Here is a 27,706-nt window from a genome sequence, read left to right on the forward strand (position 1 = left end):
TCATTTTATAGATGAGGAAATTCAGGCTAAGGGAAACTAAGTGACTTGCTTGAGGTCATACAGCTAATAAAGTATCTGAGGCAGGATTTGAACTCAGGTCTTCCAGACTTCGAGTCCAACATTCTATCTGCTATACCACCTACCTACCTCACCAAGCTTTCAAATTATGCTCCTATGGAATGATCAAAAACCCCTTTGCCATGCTGATGGCTCTTCTCTGAATGTATCATTATCTTTTCCTGAATTGTGCTGCCCAGAAAAGAACCTAGGTCTCCAGAGATGGTCTCAGCAGGGCAGAGCCCCCAAACAATATTAAAAGCTCTTAGACTTCTGTGTGTGGGTATTACTCCTTCGGCAGTCTGGTGCCCCTCTGGTGCCCTCCCCTCCAACAGTGATTTTAAAAAAGCACAAAATAAAATATGAAAGAAACTAATTATACTGAAATTAGTTATAAAAAGTAATTACTAACTTTATTATCAAAAGGAATTACAAATTATTAAATATTCCAAATGAAACTAATTATATTGAAGTATAGTTATCAAAATATTTTTAAAAATAATTTCACAAATCCCTAAATTAAGAACCCCTTTCTATTATAGTCTCAGTCCTAGATATCATATATTATTATTCAGTTGTATTCAACTCCTTGTGACCCCATTTAGAGTGGTTTGTCATTTCCTTCTCCAGCTCATCTGACAGATGAGGAAACTGAGGGAAAGAGGGTTCAGTGACTTGCTCAGGATCACACAGCTACTAAGTCTGAGGCCAGATTTGAACTCTGGAAGATGAGTCTTCCTGACTTTAGACGCAGAACTCTCTCCACTGCGCCACCTAGCTGCCCCAGAGTGGGTAGAATACTGGACGTGGAATCAGGAAGATCTGAGTTGGAATACAGCCTCAGACACTTACTAGCACTCTGACTCTAGGCAAGTCACTTCATCTCTCTGTGGCTCAGTCTTCTCATCTGTGAAATGAGAGGGCTCAACTCTATAGCCTTTAAGGTCCCTTTTAGCTCTAAATTCAAAATCCATTTTTGATTCTCCTTTTTCTCCACTATAGTTAATAAACAACAACAAATCCTCAACCTTTTTTGTTGCCCTGGCTCCATCAACCTCTGCTTATCCTGAGCTTCAGTAATCCTAAGTCAAGTCTCACAGGATCATGCCAGATTTTCGTGTTCATCCTTCATTACCTTCCCTTGCCACCATTTTCCTCATCCATCCATTTTCTCCAATTTTCCTCACGTATCAAAGGAACAAGTATTCCTCTTCCTTTTCTAAGGCTGACTACTGAAAACCTTTAATGCCGACCAAGTATTCTCCAGACAAGCATCATTTGGCTGTATTCAGTCATGGTTCTAGGAGAAATCAATCAATCAATAAACATTTATTAAGTGCCGACTCTATACCAGGGCAGTGAGTTAATTACTAAGGCATAATATTAATAAATGGATACTCATCCGATGATATTTTATTGAGGCTTCATTACTTCCTGGAGGAGTTTGGTCATAACGTAATGATGACATTATTGCCAAGGCAACTTTTCAGGGGATATACCAGTAGAATCCAACATTTTCACAAAGCATGCAGGAATCTTCACTACTTGTCTCCAGTCTACTTTTCCAGCCTTATATTCTACTGTTTCTTAAAGTACAATCTACTTGTAGTTGTTGTTACTACTGCTCCCTTGCATAGCCTACGTAGTACCTAAATTAGACTCCTTGCTGAAAATCAAACATGTTTCTATTTTCTCACCTTTGTGCCTTTGCTTGTGCTGTGCCCCTTGCCTAGAACACCCTTCTTGCATCAATCTCTGCCTGTCAAGATCCAGCTTATATGTGACCATTTCACATGAAGCCTTCCAGATCTTTCTAAGCAAAGACAATTCCTGTCTCCATATCATCTCCACCCAAGACTGAAAACTTCTTGAGGCCATGGGCTATGCATTATTCATCTTTATCTCTCCCTCAGTGTTTAGATCAGTGCCTTACTCATAACAACCACTAATAAAAGCTAGCATTTATAAATTGCTTTTAATAATTAAGGGCTTTACAAATATTTATCTCATTTAAGCCTCACAACAAAACTGGGAGGTAGACATTATTATTTCCATTTCACAGATGAAGAAACTGAGGCAAGTAGCAGTTAAGTGAGTTGCTCAGGGTCACAAAGCTAGTAAATGACTGAGGTCAGGTGTGAGCTCAGGTCTTCTGTAACTCTGAGCCCTGTGTTCTCTCCACTTCACAACCTAGTTGTCACTAAACAAATATTTACTGAATAAATGGAAACCATAATGCTCTCAAATGCACCAACCATGTTTTCTTTTCTTTTTCCACCAGACCTGTAAGCACAAAGTATTTCTACAACGTATAAATTGGTGACCATATAGTTGATGGTAAAAGAAAAATGTAATGGGAGAAATTAACTCCCAAATTAGTTGCCCAGGAGGAAACAGCCAAAATAACGAGAGCCAATCCTGTTTAATAGTGGTGGCTGAAGACTTGGAAAGTATAAATATGTTCTATAGATGCTTCTCAAACTTAAAGCTTATTGATTTCACATGTATGTCTGGTATCATTGCTTGTCTTCTTAATGGGCAGGAGAGGTGTTGGAGGAAGGGAGAGAATTCAGAACTCAAAAAATTTTTGAACAGGGGCAGCCAGGTGGACACTTACTAGCTGTTTGACCCTGGAGAAGTCACTTAACCCCAGACTGCCTCACCAAAAAAAAAAAAAAAAAAGTTAAAAATTTTTTAATGAATGTTCAAAATAAATAATAAATTTGTGTGTGGTTTAAACAACAAATAAATAAATGCTTGTTGACTGAACAAAAAAAGCTTACAGTATTATTTACAATATCTGGACCAAATTTTCCTTTAGCCACTGATATTATCAAGAATTAACTCTAACTGATTTGTGTTTATCCTCCCCATCCTTTGATGGAAGGGTTATTGAATTTTAACAACAAGATAGTGGAAAAATTGGGCCCCAGGAGAAAAGGAAAGCAGAAACAAAAGGGTAAAGCAGGCTACAAATTGGCTGATTAGCCCTAGGATAATGGAGAGCTGACTGTGTAAGAGAATGTGCCAAGGGGAAAAGCATCATTTCAGCCACCTGATACTAGTAGCCATCTAGAGCTGTCTCCTGCTGCATGGGGAAATTAATTATTTAAGTGATTTCTAAACCACTATGAGAGCTCAGGCTGCTTCCAAAACAGCCAACTGACCTTCTCTTGATAGAGCTTATGAAGCCATCTGGAACACTGCTCTTCATCTTCTGGGACTTCTTCTAATGGAATCCTTCTGCAGAAGCAAAGAGAGGGGAGCAAAGATAAGGACAGTTCAAGCTGCTAAAGTATTTAGAAGGAGCAAGCTCCTTATGATAACAGCCACCATTTCTGTGAGGTCTTTCGAAGAGGCCTCATTTCTGAATTCTATATTCCAACCTCTTTCTTTTAATTGAAAAACTGAAAGCCAAAGCAAAATCCTGTAGGCGCATTTGATGAAAACACAGTTGATGGGAAACTATGGAATAGAAAAGATGACTTTACTGCCCTCTTGGGCAATGAAAAGGATTATAAGATTTCTAAATAAAAGCTGAACCCAGGTTGGAGAATGGAAGTTTCGACTCTAAGTCTGCCCAGGGATTTTTGTCAATGGATTAAGTGCTCCAGTCAGACTTGATCTGCCTCCCAAAATAATATCCCATTGGATTTAATGGTTCAGAGACAAAAGTGCTTGCCGCTTTTAAATAGTTCAAATAAAGCCATTTCTGAAAACAAAATGGGAAATTAAATTAATAGGAACTGGCAAATTCAGTGCATGTATTTTGGGAGTGTGGGACCAAAACACAAATGTGGGATTTTAAAGCATGCCTTAAATGCTTGATTCAATGACACAGATTCGCATCTTTTCCCAAAGTGGGGCAAACTGTGTTTCTAACTCTGCTGCATGACGTCCCTTGCCTTGACCACTGAGTAACAAGAATCTAAAATGACTGATTCCTTTCAAAATTGATGCTTTGATTCTTGATATATGGATCATTTCTGAGGCAGTGCTCTGCATATCTAAGTTCCTTTGAAAGCCCAACTCATATTTTTAAAGCTATCCCAGGGCAGCCAGTGGATAGAGTGCTAGTGCTGGAATCAGGAAGACCTAGAGTGGGGAAGACTCACCTTCCTGAGTTCAAATCCAGCCTCAGACACTTACTAGCTGTGGAACCCTGGACAAGTCACTTAACCCTGTTTGCCTCAGTTTCTTCATTTGTCAAATGAGCTGGAGAAGGAAGTGGCAAATCACTCCAGTATCTTTGCCAAGAAAACCCCAAATGAGGTCACAAAGAGTCAGACATGACTGACCAACAAGGTTAATGATCTCAGTCCTTCCCTCCCCCAACCTTTTACCCTTCCCAATGTCCTTTAATGTCTTTTTTTAATCATGTGGTATACTATATTCTAGTTATGTGCTCATCTTATCCACTTATTTAAGTATATGTAAGATGGAGATTGCATCTTATTTCAAACTTTGTATTTCAGGTAGCGACTGGCACAGTGCTTCACACAGTAGGTGCTTAATAAATATCTGCTGAATGAACAAGTTTGTGGTTACAGTTGTACACAACCTGGGAGTGGCTGCAAGCAGCAGATAGAGCAGGAAGCAGAGGTGCTTCTATGTCGTGGCACAAGCAGTCCAGGGGCCCTGGATAGAGGGCTCTAGGAGACCCCTAATTTTCAGCAATGACTCGGGGCTGAACTGGGATTCAGGGAGGCAGCAAGTAGGGAAGAATAAAGTGGCTCAGCTTATTGGTACTTTAAAATTAAATTTTTAATAGAAGACCTGAAGCAATTATACATACAATTAGCTTATAAATCTGCCTTATCCTAACCAAGGCCAAACCACTGGGACTATCTCTGTCAAGATTCCACACATATCCCCTCCAATTACTGGACTTCTGGGATTTATTTCCTTTTCAAGGCTACCCTTGATACTCATTTTAACCTGATTACACACTCATAAACACATATGGGAGAACAGAAAGTCCATTACACTGTAGTACAATTTGCTACAATCCTTATACCCTTTAAAGGGATGGTTCTGGTTCATTATTAGGACCAATCAATCTCCCTAGTTTTCAAGTTTCTTACTAATCTATCAACAATTATACAAATGACAACCTCATTTATTTAGCATTGTTTGGGAATAAAATGTTCCAGGTAAAATGAGCTTCCCAAATGAAAGAACCAAAGTTCTGGGTCATTTTTCCTCTTTTCTATTATTTGGAATGGATCATGGAACCACAGCACCAGAGCCAGAAGAGGTCAGCTGGTCCAGGCCCTGAATCTGACAGATCAGAAGACTGAGGCCCAAGGAGAGATGGCGTGAAATGCCCAAGGCCACAGACATAGCATTGTAAGCTTCAGAATGTATAACATACATGAGTGTTTAATACACTCTACTGCCTTCTTAGAGCATATTGAACGTAATTTTTAATTATTTTTTTTGATTTATCAACAATCACTTCCATATGTGTAATTTTTTTTGGATGGTCATCACTGAGGGACATCCTTACCAACATCAACTCTTATACTGAGCTGTAAAAAGGGCCACTGCAGTGTAACAAGGCTTTGTCATACACTGAATGACCCTAAACTACTCTGCTTTTTGTTACAGTTAGGATATTTGTGATCGGTCTGTCTTCTTACTAAGAGCTATCTCATCTTACTGCTGTCATTGTGTCTGACTCAAAAAGTTACAACACATACATGTACATAAACACACATATCAAATTTGTTTTTTCTGATTTTCTTTGGGCTAGAAAGTAAAAAAGAAAAAAAAACAAGCTTTCTAGAACAATATCTTGCTAAAATATGATTAAATAGCCTTTGAGAGCAGAAAGGCTCTCCTGTGACTAAAATACATAAGCTTTAGTGAATTTACTTTGTGACCTGTTCCTGTGCTACTAACAGGCTTCCCGCCCCCCTCTTGGCTTAGATTTTGATTCTCAGCTATGTTACAGACAGTTAAGGTTTGTGAATGTGACTTCTGCACTTCTCGTTATGGTTGTTCAGTTGGGTCTGATTTCTCCACGACCCCATTTTGGCATTTTCTCAGCTCAGACACTTGAGTGGTTTGCCATTTTCTTCTTTAGTTCATTTGACAGATAAGGAAACTGAGGCAAACACGGCAAAATGACTTTCTCAGGGTCCCATGGCTATTAAGTGTCTGAAGCTGGATTTGAACTTAGGAAGATGAGTCTTCCTGACTCCAGGCCTAGAGTTCTAACCACTGTACCATCTAGCTGCCCCTTCTGAACTTGATGTATAATTGCATAATAATAATGATGACGGCTGACATTAATATAGCACTTTAAGGTTTATGAAGCACTTTACATACATACATTGATTTAATTCTCACAACAACCCTATGAGATAGGAATCTGCGATCATTTTATAAGTGAGAAAGCTGTTCTACTTCTGACTTGGGCTGGTGTGCCCCTCTTTAAGCAACCAAGGAGGCCCTCCTCTTCTGGGGGCTCTCCATATTGTGCTCGACTTAGTGTAGATCCCTCATTGACTTAGCCCAATGAAGCTCAGAACTCTTGAGCTCAAGGGATTCACCAGCCTCAGTCTGCTCAATACCAAGGACTACAAATGCATACCACTATACCCAGCCTATGGTAGGAATTGAACTCAGATCCATAAGACCTCCAAGTATAGCCCTATATCCACTATAATAGGATGTATACAATTTTACACACACACACACACACACACACACACACACATTATATATATATATATAAATAATTATACAGGTATAGTCGGGGACTCCCCCATGTAAAACCAATATTGATTGTAAAAGGAAAATGGTGCTTCATCTCCCCACTTCATTTGGGAATCCATTGCCAGGGCTACAATTAAGCTAAATATGTTTCACTTGACTACAGAGAGACTCTCACTTCAAAACAACTCGATCATATTTTTTTTCCTCTACTAGACTATATGCTGGACTGTGTCTCTGTGTGTATGTGTGTGTGTGTTTGTATATGTATATGTGTATACACACATATGACTAAATTCCCTTTACTAGACTATAAGATGAATTATCTATTACCTTTGAGAAGATATAAATATATCTTTAATAGATTTAAGATGAAATCCTAGGGGATGGGCAAAGGAAAAGTACATTTATGGAAATGAATCTACTTGGGAATCCCTTGAGGTCAATACAGGTCGAAGGTCACTAGGATTTCTCTGGGAATTCTCCATCTGGATTTCTTTCTTGAACAGCTCACACATAGAAGAAATTTAATTTATTTGAATATTCTTTTGTTCATATTTACAAAGAACTGAAGTGTGCTCTTCTGTATTTTAGCAACTTTTTTTTTAAAAGGTTTTTAAAACAAAAAAGTAAAATGCTAAATGTCTTGGCCAGTTTTTAAATCATCAGGCATTTCAGATCTTTGGATTTGACTAGATAACAGTCCAGAAGACTACTCCCTTCCTCATTCCCACAGTGAGCAAAGAATGAGAGAATACCTTTGCTGGTAGGAATGGCCTTTATACTTGACTCATTAATGATAGCTTTCATGTCTGTTTCTCAAAGACTTTTGCTCAGTACAAAGACATGCCACGGATGTGGGTGTTAGGTTCACATTTGCAGATAAGCAAATAGATGAAAAGAAATAGTTTACCAAAGTTCTCAAAGAAGGAGTCAACAAAATATAGATACGTTTTTAGCCAATGTAGGCTCATCATTAATGTTGTAATGCTTTGTGATATGAGGCAGCCTGGTAGAGTGGATAGAGTGCTAGGCTTAGAGATGGGAAATGGGAGCAAATTTCACTTCTGACACTAGCTGGGTGACTCTGGACAAGTTATTTGCCCTTTTGTGCCTTCAGCAACTCCCTCTGGCTTATCTCCCAAGTCAAAGATGGTTTGTGATCTGCATTCATGGACAGAGTGTCAATAGGCCAATGGAATCACAAAACTTGCATGCATTATATTATAGCACCATAACATATATCATGGAATGACTGTCCAAGATGTTTGCCATTCACGTTCTACATACTTTTGAAATCAATGTACAACAGATTGGCCATGTATATTCTTTCTCTACCCTACCCTTAGGAAAATAAATACTCACATAACTTCACCCTCAATTTTATGGAAATTTTAAATGGCTGTGATCAGTGGTCCAGTTTCAAATTACTGTCTTCAGTATGTTTATCCCTCACGAACATTTCCCATTTTTCAAAAACATTTTTTGTTGTTGTTCAGTCATATCCAACTCTTTGTGACCCCATTTGGGGTTTTCTTGGCAAGGATACCAGAACGGTTTGTCATTTCCTTCTCCAGCTCATTTTACAGCTAAAGAAACTGAGGCAAAAAGAGTTAAGTGATTTGCCCAGGTCACACAGGTAGTGTCTGAGGCCAGATTTGAACTCGTGAAAATGAGTTTTCTTGGCTCCACATGTGATGCTCTATCCACTGTGCCACCCAGCTGTCCCCGATGTTCTAAAAATATTATACTATTCATCCATCTCACTCAAACATTTTTAATTTCTATTCATTTTGCAATATTACGTGTGACTGGAGGATACCAATCATTCCAGCATGTGGTCTCAAGCCACAATGCTATAAAATATTATATTTGTATACACACTTGTACACATCTCATCAACAGTCATTTATACAACCATTTCACTGAAATACTCTCTGATGAACCAGTGTTAACAAACCATGGAATCAAAGCACTGCTTATACTTCCATGAGACACTGGCTTTGGAACTACATGACCTTGATTTCCATTATCTTCTAATTCTCATTTCATAAACCCATCCCCAAGTGACCTCTGCTGGGGAAAGTTTCAGGTCATCTTCCCTGCATGAATTTTACTGCCTTAAGGTGACAGAGGTAGGTATTCACTAGGGTCACACAAACAAAATAAAAACATGGCACTCAAGAAATTTCACTTAGAAGACTATGATTCACTAGGAAACTTCACTTGAAAGATCAATGCATTGTGTCTCAAAGGCACAAATCAATAAATATTAATAAATTATTCTTAAACTGGGAAACACCAGAGGGGAATCAATGAAGACTTCACTAACTGGGAGCAAAAAGGAGACTCCTTAATTACCAATAATTCTACCGTAAGCCAATATATGTGTATTTTTAGAGCAACGAAGATAACTCGCCTTACGTATAAATCTGCATGATATTTCTTTCCACTTAAGACACCCAAGAGTGTAGGGTTTTCATTGTTTCTGAAATTGAGTGTAGAGTCATACACAGCAGCAACTGTGGGAAGAAAGCAGAGTTATTAAGGCCATGCTCTCAAATAAGCTTCAGTGCATTTATTTCAACAGTGCATCGTCCTCGCTTACTACACCAACAATTGTTATTTCCAATTATCTTGGTCAACAGATATATGATAGAAACTGATACTAAAACAAACAAACAAAAAACAACCCATGAATTCAAAACACATTCTTAGCTGCTGCAATGGAAATCGTCTTTAGCACATTTCCCCAAGTCACAGGTAGAAGTGAGACAAAATACTGGCTAGAAATACCCAAAGCAATAGAATTGCAATAAATTGAAAATAAAATTTAAACATGATTTTATTATGAATAAACTAAACCAGAATGAAGGGGAAAAGCCTGGCTAGTTGTGAGATGATACAGGATGTCAAATAAGAAAAATGGTAAAGGGGATCACAGTGAGAGGGATAGATATGTTTTGTACATATAAAGAAAAATGGTAACAGAAAAAAGACAATACACTCTAACTATACAACCATTTAAGAGCTAAAGGGAATAGTAACAAATGGACCATGAGTCCTGATGGAAACCTAGGGGGAGTGATTGAAAAGCTGTGATACTGTATGCACTGAAATTCATTTAAACATAAAGAGCTAACAGAGAGACAGCATGGAGAAGTGAATAGAATGCTAGCCTTTGAGTCAGGAAAAGCAAGGTTCAAACCTTACTTCTGACCCTTATTGGGCATGGGAGTCTTAAGCAACTAACTCTCCGTGGACAAAATCAATATCACAAATCCTTGATATGATGAAATAATTAGTAACAAGGCAAATTTAATGTCACATTGTTGCATAATAATAAAAGAAATTTTTAAAATAAATATTTTCTAAAGAGAAAGAGGAAATCATAACATTGCATTTTTCTAATACATTCTATATCTTGGAAAAATTCATAGCAAGGACCAGTAGAGCCTCTAATGCCTTTAACTGTATTGAGATCCCCACTGTTTGGTTTGTTGTACAGCCCTAGGAAATATCAGAGGAGGGAATAAAATTACTCCTACTTTCATCCCCATCACCCCTCCAGCACTGCCCTGGGGGTGACTGACTATTATCCTGAAGGTATGAGCTGCTCCAGGCAAAAAGAATTGGGAGAATAGCCTTGATGTTGACATTCTTGGTTGGTATTATGACATTGAGAGGAAAAGTCATTCTCGCTAACTTAATAATAAGGGCACAGGTTCACCACAGTATAGGACTTAGGATCACAGAATACAGCAAACCCTGAGAAATTATCTAGTCCAATCCTCAATTTCAAAGATGAGGAAAAGAGAGCTAGAAAATGAACCGATTTTTGCCTCAGTGGGACAGCAACATAAGTAGGAATAGAACCCAGTTCTCTAGTCTTAATAGTTGAATGCTCTTTCTACCGAAAGAGGGTAAGGGGATATCTACTGAGTCAAACAATCACCCTGCTCCACTTAAAGTAACTAGTATACCCTAGGGGAACTTGATGAGAGTCCCCAAAATAGAGAAAAGGACTTCGAGGAGCCCTTAGTCACTTATGCTCCAAAAGTTCAAGCCCATTTTTCTCTGGAGGGAAGAGCTAGGGTTTTCTTATCTCTTAGTCTACCATTCTATCCACTACTGGTTTCCAAGGAAAAAGTTTAACCCAAGTCATATCTCAATCTGTCATGACAGCTATTAAATATATTTAAAGAGGCAATGCCTAACAAGCTGGGATTCTTGAAAGTTTTTTATAAGTTGGTTGTTTGGAAGTTAGGAGCAGATTTTTTTTTTAAACAGAAACATTATCTGTAACAGCGGCATTCCTAGTCTAGGTTGCAAAAATCTAATTCACTCATAAAATATCATTTTAATATTCCCAGCATCCGTAATTCTTTTGGCACAGATACTCCCTCCACTGACTCATCATAACCTCTCTACACCTCAGTCTTCATATTCATTGTGATAAAAAAAAAACCCAAACACTAATTATCTAGTGGCCAACCCAGTGTTGAACCTCTCTGTTCAAATGTCATTAGGCTGGGTCCATTCTTGAACACTTTCTATCAAAGTAAGGCCTGCCAGGGCTTCTGATGCATGGACAAAGCCTTTAAAAACCTAAGGTCACTTACCCTACCTTCCAGTCCCAATGAGGAATGGACCTGTAGTAATAATTAGCACTTTAAGGTTTATAAAGTACTGTACATATAGCATCTTATTTGATCCTCACAGCAACCCTATGATGTAGATACCATCATTATCCCCACTTCATAGATGAGGAAACTGAAGCAGACAGAGATTTGCCAAGGATCACAAAGCAAGTAAGTATCTGAGGCAGGTTTTGAACTCAGTTTTTCCTAACTAAATCCAGCATTCTTTCCCATTGTACCACCTAGATGCCTATGGTACTTTTTTTTTTTAATACTACCTATCTAATCACTCTCACAATAACATTGTTATCTATGAGAAACTGAATTCAAGGTTACAAACAGTCACCAAGAACACATTTCAGTAGACTTGGACTTCCCTTTTCTGCCACCTTCCAGGTCACCCAAAGAAAAGTTGAATAAACCAGAATGCTTAGCCCAGTTAATGGAATATGACAGTTGTCTTCAAATATAAGAAAAGGGCTGTTATGTGGTAAAGGGATGATACTTTTTTCTGCTTACACCCACAGAGCAGAATGCCACAGAATTGATGGAGTTTCAAAGTTATAAAGAGGCAGATTTTTGCCTGGAGAAGAGGAAAAGCTTCTTAATGATTCTGTCTAAAAATGTAGCGGTCTGTGTTTAGAGGCACTAAGTTCCCCATATCACTTGAGTTCTTCAGCTCAAGGCTTTTGGAGATGCTGTAGAGGGGGCATCAGATGACCTTAATGGTCTCTTAAAATTCTAGAATTCTATGATTTTTTAACTCCTCTCTTGCTTACCATAAATCCAATCAGTTTGCAGATACTCACAGATCTTCCTCCAAAAGAGTTCTTACATCCCTCACTTCCTGCTGTCACTAGCTTAGTTTATACTCTACCAACGTAGACATGTAGGTACCACTACAGCAATGTAGGTAGCTCAGCACAATGGGCTTAGACACAGATTAGAGCCTTGAGGGCTCTGAGAAGAGGTAGACTCTAGTTAACATCTTCATTACCTCTCATTTGAAAGATGGCAACAGCTTCCTGTCTTGTTGTCCCACCTCCACTCCCCTAGCCTTCAAGAATCTCTATAATCATGTTCTCATTCCTCTAACCTTACCCAAACTATTTCCCCTTCTTGTACTCTGCACTCCAAACCAGATGACTTGTTTCGTATATATAACCCTAACCTCTAATTTCACTTGTCATCCATTTTACCTGGAATGCAATGTTATATTTCCCTGCCTCGAGTCTCTCCACATGCCTGTTCATCCTCCATTAAACTATCTAAGTGATTCTCACTATACCCCACATTCAACAAACTCCAGTGATTCCCCCTTCATCTGCAGGATCAAATATAACATCATGCGTTTGGCTTTTAAAGCCCCTCATAACCTGAGCCCTTTCTATCTTCCCATTCTTCTTATACCTTATTGTCCTCTACATACTCTGGGATTCAGTGACACTCCCATTCCTGTTCTCCTGAAACTGGCTGTCCCCAATGCCTGGAATTTTCTCCCTCCTCATCTTTGCCTCTTTGCTTTCTTCAAATCTCAACTCAAATCCCACCTTCTGCAAAAAGCTTTCCTTATATTTCTTAATGCTAGTGCCTTATTTCTAAGATTATATTCAATCTCCTGCCTGTATCTTATTTCATAGCTGTTTATGTGTTATATGCTTCTATGAGATTGTGATAGAAGTTTGTCCTTCTTTCTATTTTCTATCTTCTGCCCTCAGTATGATGGTCTGACACACAGTACCTGTAGGCTTGAACTGCCTGAAAGGGGGTGGATGGTAAAGAAGAAAACAGGAAATTTTAACAATCTTTAACTATAAGACTGTGTCCACTTTAGCTGAGCTTTGCTCTTTAGTCTATTGAATAGACTGAGGAGAAATGAAAAGAAGTGAAACATGGGAAGAGAGGAAAATAGAGGAAAGCTTTTATATGTTCAGTTATTTCTTTCCCACCCCAGGGGTTCTGGGTCACCACCACAGGCATATCAGCCAATTCCTGAGATAAATAAATCCTTTGGAGGCAGATCCTGCCAAAAGGTGTCAGGAGGCAGAAAAGCATGGTCAAAATTTCCACAGGAATTAGGCCTATAGGAGGCTCAGACAACTATGACTTACAACTATTGTCAGGACAGCAGAACAAATAAAAGTTGTCTTGGCCATGACTCACAATGTCATAGTATCTGTGCTGAGTGGCAGAGAGCCATAGTTACAATTCTATGTAATGACCTGAGCTAAAAGGTGGCCACTTCGAGTTTCCACTTGCAGCATTGTTTAACGGTATTTATTAGCTGTGTGACCCTAAGCAAGACACCTAACTTCTCTGGGACTCAGATGTCTCTTCTGTAAAATGAAATGGTGATGATGGCTTTCAGTCATTTCAGTTGTATCCAAATCTCCATGACCCCACTTACGGTTTTCGTGGCAAAGACACCAGAGTGATATGCCATTTCCTTCTCCAGCTCATTTTATAAATGAGGAAACTGAGGCAAACAGGGTTAAGTAACTTGACCAGGGTCACACAGCTAGTACGTATCTGAGGCCATATTTGAACTCGGGTATTCCTGACTGCAGGCTCTATCCACTGAGCCACCTAGCTGCCCATTTAGTGGTAGTAACCACATCAAAAAAACCCCACAATTTCTATAGCTCTTTAATATGTACATAGCATTCCACATATGTTATTTCATTTGAGATTCCTGACAATTCTTTGAGGCAGGGATTCTAGGTATCATGATGCCCATTTTTTATAGATGAGGAAAGAAAAGTTAGGTATCTTGACCAGGGTCACACAGCAAATAGTCAGCTCTTTCTGACTGATTCCAACTCCGGCACTGTATTTAAAGATCACGCGCTGGCTCTGAAGTCAGAACACCTGGGTTCAAATCAGATATCTGATGTCTCCTGTGTAGCAACCCTGGACCAATCACTTCTTTTGGGGCTTTAATTTCCTCCTTGGTAAAATGAGGTCCCTTCCAGCTGGACTGTAATAAATCCTATGACCTCTACAGCAAGTTAGTACTACCTACCTCACATGGTTGCTGTATTTTGTTAACATTAAATTACTACAGAAATTTGTGCTATTAACATCATTGATGTGTTATAGCAAAGTAAAACTTTCTTCCCCTCCATTTCCAATTAGTCAAAACGTCCTAATTCAGCAGTCTCTTGTGCAGTCAGCCAAGAGACCCCATGTAAATTCTGGTGGAGAAGAAAGAAAACTTTGCATGTTGGGGGTGAGGGAGATTGGTAGTCTATTCTGTTCTTATTAAAAGGGAAGGAAAAAAAATTTGCACCAAGTGACTTTCCTTACCTACATTTCTTAAACACTTCACAGTGACAGCAAATCCCTTTGTGCGCGGGAGCAGGTGATATTTGAGTTTCGGCAGGCCTTTAGATTCGGCTACCTGCATACTGATTTGGTGCTTCTGCTGGGTGAATCTGGTGCCCTCGCAATGAATCAGAAACTGGAAACAACACAGGAGAGAAATTAGAAACCACTCCATGGAAAAAGTCTGTGTGCAAAAGCAAGAGACTGAATGAAAGCATCACATTTTCCTGGACTTCTCATGTCTTTCAGGAAGTAGCTGTACAGCCTGTCTCATGGGACTGAGGTATCCGAATTCCTGAATAACATTATCTGATTACGTTACTTAGACAGGACTCCTGCTAACACGCTGTTATGAGGAAAGAAATCACCACCTTATATGGGCCTCGACTTTCCCATTGGGGGGAAAAATGGAACTGGGGAGAAAAAAGAGTATAAGGAGGATTTGAGGATAGGCTTACTGTTCTCAGAATGCTTCCAGATCCTTTGATCCTTAGCTGTACCAAGTATTAGCACCAGGTATATTTAGGAAGGGCAGCTAGTTGATGAAGTGGATAAAGTGCCGAGCCTGGTCTCAGGAAGACTCACCGTCCTGAGTTCAAATCTGGCCTCAGACACTTACTAGCTGTGTGACCCTGGGCAAGTCATTTAACCTTATTTCCCTCAGTTGCTCATCTGTAAAAAAAATGAGCTGGAGAAGGAACTGGCAAACCACTTCAGAATCTTTGCCAAGAATACCCCAAGACTTGGATGCAACTGAGATGAATGAACAACAACAACAATATTTAGGAAGAAGTAGGAACGAGAAAAATAAAAATGACCATCAACCCCCAATACAAAAAGAGCAAAGCAGGAGAACTGTAAGTCCTCAAGGCCTGGTCAGTTTTTAAAGTCTTGTGACATTTCAGGATACTCCTAGTGAGTGAGCAGAACTGGGGGCAGTAAGGATAGAAGCAGTTTGCAGTTTTCCTTGTTTCAAAGCTGTTACTTACCCAGAAGTTTTCAGGATAGTCCCGAAGATTTAGCAAACCCCTGATGACTGTCTCGCGATCTTCCTCCCACTTGCGGGAACAGAATACTATTTCTAGGAAATACCACATCCATCCAATTACAGGGACATAGGAAAGTTCTTTCTTAGCCAGAACTTTGGAACTCTGAAACAGAGAAGAGGAGAGAGAGGAAGACCATAGGAGAGGTGAGAAGGGGTTTTCTATGCAATATTGGCCAAGCTATCAATCAAGAACCATTTATGTGCCTGCTATATGCCAAGCACTGGGCATATAAAGGTAAAAATGAAAGTCCCTGCCCTCAACAGCTTACATTTTCATGGGGAAATCAACATGTATATATGTAATACTATAAAAGAAACACACAAAACAGACTCAAGATAACTTTGGCTGGAAGAGTACTAGGGGATGAGAAGATCGAGAAGTGCAATCCTCAGAAGGTGGCATTTTGAGCTGGATATGGAGGAAAGCCAGAGAATCTAAGATGCAGAGGTGAGAAGAAAAGACATTCAAGAGATAGGGGGCAGCCAGTGCAAAGGCGTGGAGAGGGGAAATGGAAGGTCATGTATATTTGCATTTGACTTACAGGAGCAGAAACTATTAGTTCTTATGTGAGTAACTATGCCAGAACAAAATGTGGATAAGTAGTACACTTTGAGCCCACTCCAGGGGCCAATTTCATCGACAGGTCTGGAGTGAGAAGCAATGGTTCTGAATAAGTCTAGGGGACAATGGCCTGGAATATTAGCTATGGATTCTAACGTGGTCATCCTCCCCTGGACTTTGGGTTGTATGGGTAGGTACATCGCAGGCACAAACAAAAGTTAGCCAATATGTTAGAATGACTACTCTATGTTTAGTTTCCTCCTTACATCTAAACCTTTATTCTTTGGGTCCCATACAAAGCTTCCATGATGTGTTTAAGAATCAGTGAATCCACCAGAATTTATTAAATGCCTACTATGTGCCAAGCATTGTGCCAGGCACTGGGGATACAAAGAATGAAACAATTCCTATTTTTTTTTAAAGCTCAATGGGAACTCAAATGGGAAAGATAGCAAATATATACACATGTACTATGTGTGTGTGTTTGTGTGTGTGTGTGTATCACATGAAACCATACAGAGAATAAATATAAATGGAATAAATATAGATTAAGATAAAGTAGCTGAATACAAGGTAATTTGGGAGGCATGGGGAGGGATCAGGAAAGCCTTCATTAAGAAGATAGTGCTTGAGCTGTGCCTTAAAGGAAGAAAAAAGACTCCTTGAGGCAGAGGTTCAGAGGGAATGCATCTCAGGCATGGGGGTCACAGACAGAGGAATTGGAGGACCATGAATGTGGAAGAGAGAGGACAATTGGGCAGGACGAGAGAGAGCAAGAGGGGGATTAATGGCCAATGAGGCTGGAAAAATAGGTTAGGACCAGGATATAAAGACCTTTAAGAAATTTTAAAAAATAGTTTATTCTGTATCCTACAGGCACTAGGCAGCCAGTAGAATTGAGTAGGGAAGTCAAATGGTCAGATCTTCAAGCAAGAAAAATCATTTTAGAGGAAATGTTTATGTTGAACTGGAGAAAATTGAGACTGAAAGACGGATCAGGAGGCTATCGCAGTAATCCAGGTGACAGATGATGAGGTGATGAGGGCCTGAATTTAAATAAATTACTATGGAGCAGAGAGACAGGGAATGGATACAAGAGTTGTTGTAGAGGTAAAAATGGCAAGATTTGGCAAATTACTGGATGTGTGAGGAGGGGGAGGAGAAAGAGGAGTCAAGGATAACATCAAGGTTATGAACCTGAAAGTCTGAAAAAATAGTGATGCCTTCAAAAGATAAGAAAATTTGGAAGAGACAAGGGTTTGAGGCAAAAGATGTTCAGTTTTATACAGGTTGAGTTTGATTACATATACACATACACACACACACACATATATATATATAATATTCATGTGTGTGTGAATATATATATGTCTCCAATCTGAAATGTCTCATAAGCAATTAATGATGAAGGACAGAAGCTCAGGGGAGAGGCAGGATATATGGACTTAAGCCATCTGCAAAGTGATGAGAGTTAAACCTATGAGCATTGATAAGGTTACCCAGAGTGAGAATTTAGAAGTGTACAAGACAGAACCTTGGGGGAGCCACCACAATAAGGGGTATGACATGGATATTAAGCCAACAAAAGAAGTTGAGGAGGAGTGGTCAGACTGGTAGGAGAACAAAGAAAGAGCAATGAGATTACCTCAAAGAGAAGAAAGTCTCCAGAAATAGAGGGGATGATTGAGTTTGCAATCTGCTACAGCACATGGAAAGGGGGTGGGGAGAGATGGCATCAATCTCCCATGTAGGTGGTTTGGCCTCTGAAAGGAAAAGGGCCAGTTCTTTGTAAGAGTCTGGTAATAAGTAGGAGAGAATGAGATATGATGTCAAGAGGTTTTAAGACAAAGAGAAAGAGAAATGAGAGAATTCACATCAAATGACTTCAATTTTTTCAGTACAGAGACAAAGTTCTTAGCTGCAAGGGGGGAGGGAGAGGCCTGAGGATGGAAGAGAAGGTTTGGAAAAGCTTTTGTGGGAAGTGAGATAGGGAATCAATTAGAGAGGACTAAAAGGGCTACCATGCGAAAATGAAAATCCAGTTGAGGTTGGATAATATGAATTTATAATATACTCAGTACATTTGAAACTTCCAATAATTGTGTTCCACAACAGTGAGTACAAATGAGAGGAGGTAGCTAGTGGAAATAATTCAGAGCTCAGGATTGGCAAGAAATGACCATGGATCCAAGTAAGGGGCAAGAAAATGGAGAGCAAAGGACACTGTATGGTTCAAATAGCTAATTACAGGAAAGTGAAATCATACCAGGGTAATGGCCTGAGAAAGTGTCAAGGGGCAAAGGGACTCAAGGAGGGCAAATAACAGGTTTAGGCAGGCTTAGACAAAGAGAGAGCTGGACTGATCAAATTATAGTTAGATAGAGGAATGTCAGCATTTTTTCCTATGATGTGGGATACTTGTGGGTAATAGTGAGACGCAGTGTGTAATCATCCCTGTGTGTGGCTGAGAAGGAGGGAAGCAATAAGTCATGGGTTAAGAAGGCTCAGGAATTAGGAGATTAGGAAGCTAGAAAAAGCATTGATCTAGATATTAAAGTCCCCTAGTACAAGCAGGAGCTGGGGAAGAAAGAAAATGATCCATGTGCTGAACTCATTTGGAAAGAGGGAAAAGGATGTAGGGGATAGTATTCAATGATTGAGTTTGGATGGAATATTTTGATTGAGTGGACTTCAAAGGAGGAGAAGTTGATGAGTTACAGAGATAAAGAGTCTGGAAGTGGCAGTGGGGACTAAACAGTACTTCAACTGTTCCTTCAAGAGTATATTAGGGACATATGAAAAAATGTATAAGTCATATTGGAAAGAAGAGCCTTTGATAATAATGTCATTGAGGGGGAGTCACGTCTCAATGAGAGTTAGCAGAAGTGTGAGAAAAAGAGATACAAGATGAGGTGAAATTCTCTTTGGAACAAGGATTCCAGAGTGGGAGAAGAAGGTTCTCCAATGAAGCTTCTTTTGGGAGCCACCATTCTTGGAAGCTAAACCAGTACAGCTTCCATAGAACTGGAGGTGAGGGGCAGAATAACAGTTATTCACTTCAAGAAATATTATTTCTTGCTGAATTTCCCAAAAGAAGATACTTAAACAATGTTAGGGAAAGGGAAAGAAGTAGTATCTTCTACCACCTGTCGTCCTGAAAATCTTTTGGGACATAACTAAAAAAACCCCAAACATCTTTTCTCATCATAACACCAAAAAGAATCAGTACTTCAGATAAATTAAATCAACATTATAATCATCTTCTTCCTTCTTCTCTTCCTCCTCTCCATTCTAACATTCAGTCGTCCATCCCTTCATTCAAAAAGCATTATTAAGCAATTATTATACGTTTAATGTTCTAGATACTGGGAATCCAAAGACACAATTGTAGAAGGACCAGAAAGGCTCCTCTACCTCCCCTCAATCCTGTTCTCGTAGGTCTCAGTATGAAGCTTAGAAACTATATGGCCTCCTAGAAACTGGCAACTTTCCCTTAAAACTGGTAAAATACTTGTTAATGCTTTTTTAACTCTGTTTTTACATTTTCATTTTTTCCCTTTTAGAACCCTGATCAATGAAGTCTAATTATGCATCTGCAGAAATAGATGCTCCAAAGGAAGGCCCTTTTACAAGACAAAAACTTACACATGCATGCATACTCATGTAGTAATCTGGTCTTGGAAAAAGTTTAAATGACTAGGCTTTCACAGAAATTTTCTTGATCTGCCAAATTTTTGTCAAGTTTTCCTGTATTAGTCTTGACCAGGGTTAGTAAGGCTTTTTTTAATTTTTCATTTTTATTGTGAACTCAATTAACAAATACAAATATTTCCACACACACAAAAGAGTAAGTGATGTATGCATTTAATTTAACAAGGTTGTAAAAAAAATTGCCCTTTGTGCTTCCTTTTGCACTTGTATTCTCTCTTCATTGACCATAACAAATGACAAATGGATTCAGAGAAGCATGGGAAGATTTATATTAACTAAAACAGAATGAGGAGAAAAATTTATGCAGTTACCATGATAAAAATGTGAAGAAAACAACTTGTAAAAACTACAGAACTCTGATCCAAACAAACTATCAGGGCTTCAAAAGATCAATAATGAAACCTATGTCCCACTTTTTGGCAATGAAATAGAGTATGAAAGGTACAGAATGGGCCATGCCTTCTTACACATGGCCGATGTCCTTATGATAATAATAAATATAAAAAATCTTACATTCAGTGCCAAGACCATTATTTAGGCTTTCAAAAATTTACTAAGATTCTTAGATACCTACTGTAGCCTTGTTTCTTTTCAGTCCTGGTGCCACCAAATGAGCTATGAGCTAAATTTCATGGCTACTATAATTAGTCTGTTTTCGAATGCTATAAATGTGAATGAAATGCCTGTCAGTCAAAAGCATAAACTCAGATTACTCTTAGAATCCATACAATCTCAGCTGGCAGAGTAAAAATATAAGAAAAATTATTTCCAGATTCTATGGAATGGTACAGATAAAGCCAGTTTCAGGGCTTCAAAATACTGCTCTGCCATAGGCATACTACATTGCCCTCTCATCCCTGGCTCCTCCTTACCATGCCTTCAATACACTTTTACCTTGTGTTGCCTTGCCTTGCCTTTCTTTTGGCCTTGATAGTCACATACTTCAAGGTTAAAGTAATATTTTTTCTTGATCTTGATTGGTAAATTAGATTATTTCAGTGACAGGTGTTGGAAAAAAAGTGTATTAAATCATGCAATGTGGACTTTCTAAGCTAAAAATGGATTGATATTAGATCAATGTTGAAGTACATAAAAATTATTTCAGAAAGAGTCATGCCTAAAACATAGACTGTGATATTAATATTTTTCCAAGAGTTAAATTCCCAAGCTTAATTTTATAAGTAATGCCATTCTTGAGTTTGGAAAAAAAAAGTAGCTGCGACCATAGAGCAACTTTTAAAATTGATCAAGTTAAAATATGGATTCAAATTAAGTTTGATAAAGTAACTGGAGACAATTGTTATTTGTGGTATGATTCAGCTGTGTTCCAAATGGCAACTGTTGGTGCTGTACTTCTGTATCTGTAAGAGGAAAAGTGATAACTACTCCATATTAGTTTCTGTATGCAACCAGGATAGAATGATAGAAATAGCAGATAAATGGAGTATTTTTTATGTGCAGCTGATTTGGAGATGCATTCAAATATATTCACATTCTTAGACTGGCAATAAGTTTGTACTTCATGTTTTAAGTCCATGAGTTTCTTTTTTGTTAGTGTTATGTTTGTAAGTTTCTTGTATTGTAATTTTGGAAAATACTATATTAAAGTGCTGCTGATTTTTGGAATGATATCTAGTTTTCTTGATTTATTGGTCAAAACTATCAAACAGTACAGACTTTTGTCTGGAAACCAATGTGCTCTATCGGGATAACCTAAACACTGAAACATGTATACTCTGCTTTATTTGAGTTTGGTAAACAGTACAACAGACTTAGAAATGCTACTTGAAAGCAAAGTCTAAAGAGTCAAGTTCCAAGGACTAGGAATATTTGGAAGAAATTTAAATGTGAAAGACACTTTATAAATGATAAAATTCGGTGATGATCAGTAGAAATCCAAGCCTAATTGTAGCCTAGTCACATGACCTTTATCTTTGAGACTGTTAAACTTGTATCAATGAGGTAATTGGTGATTGGATAATTTTGAACACCAGAAAACTGCCTACAGGGCCTATCAGTTTGATGCAAAAAAAGTCATTCCTTGAGCTAATATAAACTTGTTCTCAGGAAAGTGGTTCAGGAGAGTGAAAATAAAAATTAAATGGAAAAAACCAGTGATGAGCAAACTTTGGTATCTTTATTTTTGTAGACTGTATAAAGTCAATGTATAGCAATTTTTCAGAAGTATAATTCAAAGCAATCCCTAGAATAACCAGGAAATTTAGAAAATGGAGAGCTAGGCTGACTCTATAGCCAAGATCTATAGCCTTTTTACTACGGATCCCCCCAATTCCCACCCCCAGGAGAACAATTGTGACTTTCTATAAAAGTTGTCTTCCCCTAAAATAATCCTTATTTTGCTTCAGTACTTGGCATAATGTGATAACTGACATTTTTGCAGCAGTATAAAATTTCTATTAATTTTTTTTCCTCCAGTAACCCAATCTTTTTGCACCTGCGTCATCCACAAGGAATAAGGTATTGGGAAAGAAGATCAAGATGAAGAACTACCTAAACAGTGTTTTGGCCTTGAAAAAAGGAAATAACGAGTTCAAATATTGCCTCAGATGCTTACTAGCTATGTGAATCTTGTCAAGTTTTAACAACCTTTAGCCTCAGTTTCAGAGAATAACAGCATCTACTTCACAAAGTTCGTGTGAGGCTCAAACATGATAATATATACAGATTTGTATAGACATACATGTACACATACATGTAACATGTAAATAGAAATATATGCACATCTATGTAAATACATGTGTATGAATGTAAGTGCATGTAAATATATAAGCACGACTGCATATATATGTATGCATATATGTGTGTAAATGTACAAATATGTAGAATTCTATCTACATAGTGCTTAAAGCTTTATATAAATGTTACCTTTTAAGACAAGAAAAAAGCAGCATACATAATGTATCTTTTTTCTTTTGTCATACAAGTTCACTTTAAATGACTAAAGGCTATAATTGTGTATTTGTGTGTATGTGTGTGTGTAATATGTTACATGTTGTTCAGTCATTTCAGTTACGTCCGATTCTTTGTGACCCATTTGGGGGTTTTCTTGACAAAGCTATTGGAGTAGTTTGCTCTTTCCTTCTCCAGCTCATTTGACTGATGAGAAAACTGAGGCAAATAGGGTTCAATGACTTGCCCAGAGTCACATAGCTAGTAAGTATCTGAGGCCAGATTTGAACTAAAGTAGATGAGTCTTCCTGACTCTGGGCCCAGCACTGTATCCACTGCTGTAGGCTCAATAAAAATAATGTGTCAAGTCCTGAAGAAATAGGTGATACAAGTTCTTTCATTGTTAGAGGAATAGCTACATTGTGAAACTCTGAACACAAAAAGTCACCTAAAAAACTGACCCTACCTCCATGCTCCAAGGACGATAAATACCTATATCATTCATAAAGAGATGGTATGCGTTCGTACAATACTCTCATCTATGTACTCCTTTTGGAAAACTCATGCTGGTATTTAAAGTCCTTTACAAGCTGGCTCCAATCTTTCTTTTCAGGCTTTCTATGCATTATTCTTCTCCTTCACCCTGCCATTCAGTCCAGACAAACTGGAATACTTGCTGTACCTCACACATGACAATCTGTCTCCCATCTCCATGGCTTTTCATAGACTGTCTCCTATCTCTGAATTGCTCTCCCTTTTTCTCTTGTATTTCTTAGAATTATTAGTTTTCTTCAAAATTCATTCCAATGCCACCTCCTCCATGAAGCCTTTCCTGATCTCTCATCTGCTAAGGCCTCCCTATCTTGTATTATCTTATATTTATTTCTGTATAAATGTATATGCATATAAGTTGTTTCCTCTACTAAAAGAAAGCTATTTGAGGGCAGAGTCTGCTTCATTTATGTCCTAGAATCTCCTTCGCCTTACACAATGCCTGGAACATAGTCGTTGCTTAATAAATACTTGTCGGTTGATTAATTGATTCTGGAACTGGTTTGACTTTAGATCACAAAATAGTCCTTCAGGCATGACCTTTCAAAAACAGGGAATAATTGTTAGGGATTTTCGTGCCTGTAACGAACCTTAAAAAACAAAAACAAAGCAGCAACAACCGAGACAATCTCTCACCATTAGTTCTGAGAATGAGGTATTAACCATGTTTTGTTGCTGGGAGAAATCCCATAATAGTCTAAGGCTGTTGCTATGCCTTACTGTCTCAGATCTGAAGTTTTATCTGACCCAATTCACATCTCCACAGGAATAAAGCAGGACTGTTAATCTATTCTAGACTCATAAAATCAAGGCCAGGACAAGAGATCTAGAACCCGCTCTTGGCATGTGCTTTTAGTTCTGCAGAAAACTAAATTCAACAACCTATAAATCTCATCAATTCTCCAATGTTTCTACACATCAGTTGCAAAACATGTCCTGGCGACTGATCTAAAAAAGGCAAAACAATATGAAAAAGAAATGATGGAACTCTTTACGAAGGTAGCATAAGGCTGTGAGGTGGTTTGTCAAAATGTAACTGATACCATAGAACAACTTGTTCATTAGAAAAATCTGCAATTTCAAGAGCAAAGGAGCATTCCTAGCAGCCACAAAGCGAGGCTGCAATTGACCTTGACTGAAAAAGATACAGAAAATGAGATTCCAGGATGTCCTTCAGGCAGCTGGCAGACAGGATGTAACACCAATATCATATCTTGTTCCCGACTCAATTAAAAGATGAAAGAACTTTCTGTATGGCTATGAAACTTGGATCCCCCCCCCCACTTTCCTCCCAATATGTCACATCTGGCTTCATAAGCAGCTCACATTAGATAGCAAGTTGGACCACCAACAATGAGGTCTTGGGATACAGCCAGTCTACTAGCCCTGGAGCAACACAGCAGAGAATACACAGTAGCACAACACCCAGGTTGAATAAAGGCTTGAATTATGCACATATGGCTCACTATGAAAGGCCTATGTAGGGGGAAAACACAGATCATCTTGGCTTAGAAAGAAAAAGGTAGTGGTGAGTCTCGAAGAGCCAGCTTTGCCACATATTATCTTCGTATTTTCAATCCACAACATTGATTAAGCACCTAAGGTATGCAAGCCACCACACTAGCCACTGGGGATACAAAGACAAAATTTTAAAATAGTCCCTGCTCTTAAAGAATATACTTGTTGGCAAAGTCACTAACTATGCTCAGCCTGTTTCCTCATCTGGAAAGGGGGAAAATAATACCTATATTATTTGCTTCACAGGGTTAATATGAAGATCTAATGAAAGAATCTAAGTTTTATATCCCAAAGCTCAAGTCTAACCATGTAACTGCTCTGCTCAAAAAAATCTCAGTGGTTCCCTATTAGGATAAAAGACAAATTATTCTTTAATTTGTCTAAAAAGATAAACTGGGTGTTTAAAACACTATTTTTTGTTTTTATAAACATTATAAATAACAATAGCTAAGTCTTTCACAGCAGATCATCATACAATATTACTGCTGTTATTTAGCTATGTGAATTGTTATTTATACTGTTATTTATATTGATATTGTTGCATGTATATGCTTTCAACTATCTTATCTTTCAAGAAGCAGAGCCACACAAAGACTCATAGCCTGCACATGAGTTGTTTCTCTTCACATAGATTTCAACTCCATCCATATTCAGCATCCTCTAGCATCCTTTGGAAACTAGGTGGCACAGTGGATAGAGCACTAGGCCTGGAGTCAAGAAGACCAAAGTTCAAATCCAGCCTCAGAAACTTAACAATGATGTGACCCTGGGTAAGTCATTTAACCTGTTTGCTCCGCTGACTCATTTGTAAAATGGAGATAACGGTAAGACCTATCTCCCAGAGTAGTAATGAGGAACAAGTGGGATACTATTTATAAAACATTTAGCATACTGTGCAGCTCACAGTAGGTGTTTTTGCTTGTTTCTTTCCTTCTTCTACCATTATATACACTGTTTTCAATCTATCTAGTTGCCTTACTCATCAAAATATTAAACTGTCTACATTTACAGTTTATCAATGTAGCCAGGCAACCTGGTTCATAGTTGAAACAGACATATTTCTACTCAAAATGAACAGGGTTCCTAATACTTCTGCATTAAGTAAAATACCTAGGGACCCAAAACCTACACTGTCCTCTGCCATGGTCAGACATGTGGAGTTCAGTATGGGACACTGGATTCTAAAAAGGGCATTGTCAAACCAGCATATGTCCAAGTGAGTCTTAAAACAATGTTATTGAAAGATCAATTGATAAATCCTAAGATCCCAGCTTTTGGAACAAAAACTCATTATTTGACAAAAACTGATGGGAAAATTGGAAAACTATGGCAGAAACTAGGTACAGAACAACATCTCACACTCTATACCAATATAAGGTAACAAAATGGGTACATGATTTACATATAAAGGGTGATACTATAAGCAAATTAAGACAGCATGGAATAGTTTATCTGCCAGATTCATGGATAAGAGAAGAATTTAGGACCAAAGAAGATACTGAGGGCATTATAAAGTGTAAAATAAATTATTTTGATTATATAAAATTAAAAAGGTTTTGCACAAACAAAACAACGCAACCAAATTTACAAGGAAAGCAAAAAAGTGGGGGAGGGGGAATTTTGCAACAAGTATCTCTGATAAATGCCTCATTTCTCAAATATATAGAGAACTGAATCAAGTTTATAAAAATACAAGCCATTCCCCAATCAGTAAATGGTCAAAGGATATGAACAGGCAGTTTTCAGAAAAAGAAATCAAAACTATTTATTGTCATATGAAAAATGCTCTAAATCATTACTGATCAGAGAAATGCAAAGGAAAACAACTCTCAGGTACCATCTCATACCTATCAGATTGACTAATATGACAAAAAGGGAAAATGTTGGATGTTGTGGGGGATGTGGGAAAACTGGGACACTAATGCACGGTTGATGGAGTTGCAAACTGATACCAATCCAACCATTCTGGAGAACAATTTATAACTATGCCCAAAGGGCTATAAAACTGTGCATACCCTTTGATTCAGCAATACCACTGCTAGGTCTATATCCCAAAGACATCCAAAAAAAAATGAGAGAAAAGGACCCATTTGTATAAAAATATTTATAGCAGCTCTTTTTGTAGTGGCTAAGAATTAGAAATTGAAGGGATGCCCATCAATTGGGAAATGGCTAAACAAGCTGCAGTATATGGTTATAATGGAATATTATTGTGCTATAAAAAATGACAAGCAAGATGATTTCAGAAAAACCTGGATTTACATGAACTGATGCATAGTGAAGTGAACAGAACCAGAAGAATGTTATACACAGTAACACCAATATTATTCAATGAAGAACTGTGAATGCCTGAGGTATTCTCAGTAATACAATGATCCAAGACAGTCCCAAAGGACTAATGATGAAGCATACTATCTTTTTCCAGAGAAAGAACTGATATTGTTTGAATACAGACTGAAGCATGATAGTTTTCACTTTCTTTCATTTTTTTATTCTAGTCTTCTTATACAAAATGACTAACGTGGAAATTTTTTACATAACTGAACATGTATAACCTATCGCTTATCATCTCAGGGTGGAGACAGGGGAGGGAGTGAGGTATAGAATTTGGAACTCAAAACTTTAAATAAAAATGTTTTTTTAAAAAAAAGATCAATTGAGGCT

The 27,706-nt window shown here is 38.2% G+C and overlaps 1 protein-coding gene across 1 annotated transcript in view; it reads right to left on the reverse strand.

Annotated features, from left to right (window-relative positions):
- LOC114031406 (1-acyl-sn-glycerol-3-phosphate acyltransferase delta-like) overlaps positions 1–27,706 on the reverse strand; it is a 183,859-nt gene that overhangs the window by 14,656 nt on the left and 141,497 nt on the right. The window contains exons 4-7 of the mRNA XM_027846468.1: positions 15,731–15,892; positions 14,724–14,877; positions 9,197–9,299; positions 3,225–3,300 (exon numbers count right to left, since the gene is read on the reverse strand). Coding sequence (XP_027702269.1) covers positions 3,225–3,300; positions 9,197–9,299; positions 14,724–14,877; positions 15,731–15,892 — 495 coding nt within the window. The remainder of the gene's footprint in view (positions 1–3,224; positions 3,301–9,196; positions 9,300–14,723; positions 14,878–15,730; positions 15,893–27,706) is intronic.

This window comes from Vombatus ursinus, unplaced genomic scaffold (assembly GCF_900497805.2).
Source record: "Vombatus ursinus unplaced genomic scaffold, bare-nosed wombat genome assembly UNPS02015175.1, whole genome shotgun sequence".
Classification (NCBI taxonomy): domain Eukaryota; kingdom Metazoa; phylum Chordata; class Mammalia; order Diprotodontia; family Vombatidae; genus Vombatus; species Vombatus ursinus.